Source organism: Photinus pyralis, unplaced genomic scaffold (assembly GCF_008802855.1).
Source record: "Photinus pyralis isolate 1611_PpyrPB1 unplaced genomic scaffold, Ppyr1.3 Ppyr1.4_LG10, whole genome shotgun sequence".
NCBI lineage: Eukaryota > Metazoa > Arthropoda > Insecta > Coleoptera > Lampyridae > Photinus > Photinus pyralis.
The window spans coordinates 5,673,028-5,680,352 of record NW_022170250.1 but is presented as its reverse complement, the minus strand read 5'-3'; the positions used below and the strand labels follow the sequence as shown (position 1 = coordinate 5,680,352).

At 35.8% G+C, this 7,325-nt stretch overlaps 1 protein-coding gene across 1 annotated transcript; it reads right to left on the bottom strand.

Annotated features, from left to right (window-relative positions):
* Positions 1-4,547: 4,547 nt before the first annotated feature.
* LOC116161179 (zinc finger protein 99-like) lies at positions 4,548-6,462 on the bottom strand. Its single transcript, XM_031474428.1, has 2 exons — positions 6,125-6,462; positions 4,548-6,074 (listed from the first exon to the last, which is right to left on the bottom strand). Exon 2 carries the CDS (start codon positions 6,070-6,072, stop codon positions 4,759-4,761), a length of 1,314 nt encoding a protein of 437 aa, XP_031330288.1. The 5' UTR covers positions 6,073-6,074; positions 6,125-6,462; the 3' UTR covers positions 4,548-4,758.
* Between the last annotated feature and the right edge of the window lie 863 nt (positions 6,463-7,325).

Below are 7,325 nucleotides of genomic sequence, written 5' to 3'. Positions count from 1 at the left end.
GAACAAACTGTATGCGCTAACCAATCACAGACAAGAATTGAACTGTCATTTGTCAGTTTTGTATTTTGTTTCGTTTTTGCATTAAGGATACTGTTATTAATAACCAGAAAATCCTCGAACAATTCCATGTTTTATTTCACAGAAAATATGTGAATTTATAGGTTAGGGCACTGAATAACCTCTATAGCAAAACAGCTGCAAGATCCATCCTGTAGCTGGAACTGCGCATGACTTTCACGCAACGAGTGGTCTAGACCAGTCGTTGCGTTCGAATGTTCGATCAACTTTTCGCTCGATGTGGTAGGTTCGAGAATGCAGTGACATTCACGTTCACATCAAGGTCAGTCGATGTGAACAAAGCACATCTTCGGGAATCGACGCCCTGTAGTGTACTTAACCTCCAGTTTCTACGCTAACTTCACACTACAAGAACACGGAAATAAAGTCAACCCGGCAACGTTTGAAAATGGCCGCCCGAATGACTATTCCCTCCAAAACTAAACAAGATCCCGCTTAAATTTAAAAAGTGGCACGTGATCAAACATCTAAGGCAGTACCCCCTTACGTTAGTTGTAGACAACGCTTTGACCTGACGCACAGTAGGGAAGGAACGTAAAATAAAACATTCAAATTGTGAAAAGTTCGTTTAATAATTATCGTAATTGTTATGATTGTACAAGCTCGGAAATTTAAGTCCAAAATAAATTACATTGCAAAAATAAACTTCGAAAATGGTAATTCACAGAATAAAAACAGAAATAGGCTGGGAAAAAAAGAACTTACCAATAAAAAACCAGCCGTCAAATTAATGTTAAATCGACGCTTCGGAGGCACGCAGAGTATTCTAGAGAGTTAATTTTAATGAGGAGATTGATTCAAGCTAATGTTAAAGTAACTGCAACTTGCAAGACAGCTGTTGAAATTTGGATAAAACTAGTACATATAGTTCGTATCACCAATAACTTAACATTTCTCACTAGGTCGTTAAGTAGCGGCAATTCCCACTGCGACATTTAAAACAATAGCACAATAACCCCCATTTAACTAAAAGTCAGCGGTTCTCAATAAAATTTTAATGTTTCAAACGCCAAATTGTAGTGCTCGTATAAATCGGCCCAGACTACTAGCGAAAGGGTACAATCAAAGGCATGGGATTGATTTTCATGAGAATTTTAGTTCTGTTGCGAGAACTGATAATTTGAAAAACCAGGGCCCACTCAACCTCATTTGTTCATTCTCGCGAATCCTAACCAAGGCCTCGGTGCCCTCTTCTTCTGCAACTTCTTTGGTTGCGTCGGTTTCCTCAGCTTCTTTGACATCATTGCCCAATTCGCCTACCTTAACCTGCTTAAAATCTTGGGCTTCTTCGATTTTCTGAGACTAGTTTGACTTTTCACCTTCACTTCGGCTCCTTTGTTTTTCTGTAAATTGCGGCATTCCTTGTCTTCCTCTGGATTTTTTGGCATCTTTAGCTTTCTAGAGCTATGACATCTTCGGATGTGTAGAAAAAATTCATCCAGACTTGTGCCAGCATTGGGTTTATACTCTTGGAGTTATAGTAAAACGTAGTTCTCCATTATCTTAGTAGGATATTTCACCGATCTAGAACGATATCATTTATTGTGAAATCCAATGTCTTATCAAATAACCGCGTCTCATAATATCAAAAACACTTCAAAACATGTAAAAAATTTAAAAATAAACGAAAATATCAATCTCGACGATAAGCACTGGACTTTACTCGTCATTAGTTTGAGTGCTTAGGTTAAGAAGTGAGTTTGCATAAATTGGTACATATGCTCTTTGACCCGTCCTCTTAATGTTCCGACATGGTCACAAGTTCATCTGCCCCTGGAACCCTCCGCAGAAGTAATTCCCGTAGTGCTCAATGCAAAAGAGTTCGGCCGGTTCCAGTACCACGACTTCCTAAAGGAAAGGTTGGAGGATGGTGCAAAGGCTATTATAGACCCAATCAAGACCAACAAGGTTCCACTTTTCAGTGCAGTCGCAAGAAACAGTACTGGACATCAAGCAAACAACCAAAGCAAAAATCGTGGAATTCAATGGTGACCGGAATTTGTTTAGTGAAGTGTATTGAGAGGTTCCACCCTGTATATACAACTTACGACGATGCACACATTTTTGAGAGTTGGCAACCATGCAATTTTTAGGATGGGAAAGCGATTTGCGCCATCTGAAGAGCACGAACGGTGGTTACGTTGATCACCTTGTCTTGAATGGCGGTCGTGAACGCGTCGCTCCGTAAATGTTTGTTGTTATTTTGTGTGTTTTTTAATGCAGGTAGTAATTTTTGCATTTCTTTATATCGTATTTGTGTTTTGTATGCCACATTTTATATTTTTTGTGTGTTTCAATCTTTGTTTTTGAAATTTACTTGGTTTAACCGCAATGCATAATCACATAGGTATGTGATACCGTTATGCTATTGTTTGTAATTGTTTACGTTTTTGGTGTAATGTTTGCTTAATTGATGTTTATTGATGTTGATTACTTGGTCTTGTCCCTTAAGAACATTCACATAAGTTTTGATCAGTTTATTTTTATATGTGGAAATTACCGATTCGTTTGATGTATGTTCTGACTTGTTTGTTACTAACATTTTTCTCCATGAATGAAGCAGTCACGGGGGTGGTAAAAACTGTAACCATTTGAAGTACGACACCTAATTCCGTGATTGTCTTCGACTTTCAACTGTAGGCTCGAAACCCCGACACCAGGGGCGGGTTACCTATCTTGCAGGAGCGGGATTACGCTAATCAAAGCTCTCCAGTTTAGAATCTATGTGTGATAAATGATTTACGATTCGTAATTTCCACATATCTTGTTCTAGTTAAATTTGCCTACAAGACCATGTAAATTTCCATCTTGCTTTTAACAAAAGGACTTTACTGCACCAAAGATGAGTCGCATCCTGCGTATTTCAACCTTTCTTAGAATCTTGGTACCTGCTTACCTGACCAATAATTCCCAAAACTTGTTTTTAGCCTATATGTTACCTCTTGAAGTCTACACGTTTCTTTTTGTGATGTTATAATTTTATGTTACGCATTCACATCATTACAAACAATTAATTTTACTACACAATTTAATATTAATTTGACGGCTGTTTTTTTTATTGGTAAGTTCTTTTTTTCCCAACCTATTTCTATTTTTATTCGGCGAACTACCATTTTCAAAGTTTATTTTTGTAATGTAATTTATTTTAAGTTAAATTTCCGAGCTTTTACAATCAATAATAATTACGATCATTATTAAACAAACTTTTCACAATTTCAGTGTTTTATTTTGCGTTCCTTCCCTACTGTGCTTTCAGGTCATAGCGTTGTCTACAACTAACGTAAGGGGGTCCTGCCTGAGATGTTTGATCACGTGCCACTTTTCAAATTTAAGCGGGATCTTGTTTAGTTTTGGAGCGAATAGTCATTCGGGTGGGAGGGCATTTTTAAACGTTGCCGATTTGACTTTATTTCCGTGTTCTTGTAGTGTGAAGTTAGCGTAGAACCTGGGGGTTAAGTACACTACAAGCCGCTTGTATTACGGCCCGTGCTGCACGAATCAAGGCACATCAGGACAAATTTCGAGATTTTGTGTAGGTACATATTTAAGTCAATCATTTTATCTTTTGTATCTCATCAGTTATCTTTGAGCATTGAGCACGCCTTTATATTCTGATAGCGTTTTCGATTGGCAAAACTCGTACTGCACGAGTGCAATTTTTACGTTCTATTGGTAATTTTAGGGCAATTTTCTGTGTTCCATTGGCAAATGTGATGCAACACGCACTCAGTGCAAATTTCGACGCACGAGGTCCGAGAGCTCGTGGAGCTGCTAGTTAACAAATTTTCAAAACAAACGTGCGACAATTTGAATTTGTTTCTTGCGTTGGGAGAGTTTTTTGTCGTCATTTAGCGATAGCGAAGATCGATGAACTAGCCATAACTTCTATTTTACAAAAAGTTGCACTTACTCATTAAACTGAACGCCAAAAATTGGTCCTTTACAGGAATTTCAAATTTATATTCCTCATCGTTTATCATAAATAATCACAGAGTTGTATACCTAACTCTGTGTAAATAATACTGAAATCGTTTGTCATTTTTTAGAATAGAGATTGGTCGATTACCAAAATCTAAAATGAGGTTATGGACAAATGACAACAAATATTTACGAATATTTATGTTCCATTGAGAGCAATTTTCACATGGATTTCTTCAGTTTCTCGTGCAACACTCGTGCAGTACGAGTTTTGCCAATCGAAAACGCTATGAGAACACCCAAACAACTGGCTGTGGCTAAAGGCCCTATGTTCTCAAGTTCCTCGACTTGTTGCATTCAAGAATTAAATATTCCGGGCAGTTGAACGGATAAGGACATCTCAATCATGCAAAGTTGTTAATGCAACATTAACTTTCGTTAAGCAATGTCTTGGCATTCTTCTGATAAATTTGTACAAATACAGATTCAGTCATGAGCATTTGTATTTCACAAATGTTTTGATTGATATTTGCTGGAATCTTACTTTAAGGTACGTTTTAATTTTTCATTCGATCACACACTATTTTCATAGTAGCGGAAAAAGTTACTTAACAATTTTATTTTTAATAGGTACTAATAAAGTAGCTGATAATTACAATTTATACAAGAAACGGTTTTGGCGACTATGCTTAAACTACTTACAAAAGGCCTACGTCCATAAATATCTTAACTACGAAGAAATGTGACATTATTATATTATAATCATTTAAAATCTTTACAATTGGTATGTTTTAAAACGTGTCGTTTCAAATTACGTTTGATCTTTGTCTCGTAATAACAATTACCGCATTTAAAATCCTTACAATCGGTATGCCTCAAAAGGTGTTGTTTAAAATTGTATTTGTTATTTGTCTCGTAATTACACTTGGCACATTTCAAATCTTTCGAGACATTGTGTCTTAAGAGATGCCGTTTCAAGGAAGTTTTCCGGTTGGTGGCAAAATCACAGATGTCACATCTAAAATTTTTAGGTCCTTTATGTTTTAAAATATGTTGTTTAAGATCGCTTTTATAGTTTGTGGCATAATCACAATTGTCACATTTAAAATCTTTAGAAACTTCATATTTTTTGATATGCTTTTTAAACTCGTTTTTATGGTTAGTGGCATAATCACAATTTGCACATTTAAAATCCTTCGAGATCTTGTGTGTTAAGAGATGTCGTTTTAAGGAACTTTTACGGTAAGTGGCATAGTCACAATTAACACATTTAAAATCATTGGAACCTTTATGTTTTAAGAGATGTACTTTGAGTTCGCTTCTAAAGTTTGTGGCGTAATCACAATGAGCACATTTAAGATCTTTAGCTCGATTGTGCAATGAAATATGTGTTCTCAAATTGCCTTTACTATTTGTGGCATAGTCACAATTGGCACATTTCAAATCTTTCGAGTCGGTGTGTGTTAAGAGATGTCGCTTCAAGGAACATTTAAGGTAAGTGGCATAATCGCAAATGCCACATTTTAAATCTTTAAAACCTTTGTGTTTTAAGAGATGTTGTCCAAGATCGCTTCTAAAGTTTGTGGTATAATTACAATGAGTACACTTAAAATATTTCGAGACGTTGTGGGTTAAGAGATGTCGTTTCAGAGAACCTTTCAAATTTGAGGCGTAATCACAAATGTCACATTTAAAATCTTTTGAAACTTGATGTGTTAAAAGATGTCGTTTCAATGTGCTTTCAAAGTGTGTGGCATAACCACAATTGCTACATTTAAAATCCTTATCCTTATGCATCAAGCGATGTCTTTTCAAAATTGATCTGGTACGTGCTACGTATTGACAGCAGTTACATTGCAACTTTACCGTTGGAGGGGTAAACTTTGACGAATATACTTCTTCCCTATGGTACTCATCGCAAAAATGTTCTGCAGCGATCACACTTTCATTATCCTCTTTTTTTACAGTTGCCAAAACATCATTGCTCACGATAATTTTAGTTTGGAACGATACATTTATTTCTTCTTCTTGTTTCGGTTCGATTTTAACATGTGCCTTGTTCTCATTCTCATCCATGCCTATAACAATTTTTAAATCGTAAGGCAAAACTTAGTAGGTACTTACTTACCTTAATTAAATGCAACAGAAAGGTATTCCACTCGATGTGACCATCACCAAGGGCTTAGATATAGGTATGTATCCTTTGCGATTAATTGTGGGGGCTTAAAATTAATTTTGTGCTATTAAACCAACCTACGAATTACCACAGAGTAAGTGTTTTGTCCTTTTCTTTTGTCAAAGAATAAAAAGGTCTGGTATGGTATGCAGTCATGATTTGGAGAATCAGCCGTCTTGGATGTTTTCAGTGGCGTTTTCGCAACGCTTTGTTTATTTAAATGAATAGGAATAAACAAAGATATAATTAAACATGCTTTTATTAGTTATATACAGGATACGATATTGGGCGGTATCTCTTCACAAGGTGGTTGTGCAACACAACCAGAACTGCTGTGACTACTACTACTACCACAACAAATTGCCTGTGCATAAAAGTAAAAATATGTGTTGTACAGGGTGCTCTATAAATGTGATATGAGACATTGTTCTAAAAATGCATACTTTTCGTTTAAAGTGAATTGAGTACATATTATGGGGCACCGTTTGTGTCATAATTATGCACCCATAATAGTATATTAAGTATGGAGAACGGTAAGGGATTTTTACCGTTCGAAGACAATTATTGTCTGAGAACGGTAACCCTTAACGTTCGACGTGCTTATAACATTTTTTGCGCGATCGAAATTAACATTATCCAACCAATATAACTATGCACTAAGAAATTAACGAGCAGAATAAATCGAAATAATCGAAGTGGTATGGTGTACATCACTAGGTAACCAGTTTAAATGTCAAAATTGAAATTAATAATTTCATAAAAATGTGCATGTGTCTGATGTAGTTTACTAGCTTTGCACTTCCTTTATGACTTTATGAGCGTCTTGCTATAGGAAACAACAGCACAAATTGTACGTTTAATGTACCTAACAATAATTAAAGATTAAATGTAATGTAAGACTGTTGATTTTTAAAAAGGCGTCGGTAAGTATTTTTGCTGTTCTGTTTTTAGATCGGTAAGTAATTTTGGCGTCGTCGTAATCATAGCAACTGGTAAATTCTACGTACTGTCATGGAAACACCCATGGTAAATAGTCAGAAATGACCGATCGCGCAAAAAATATATTTCTTTTAGATAAAATATCATTATTTGGTCGATATATAGTACTTTTTGAACATATGTACATATATAATTTGCCCGTATATCTATATGT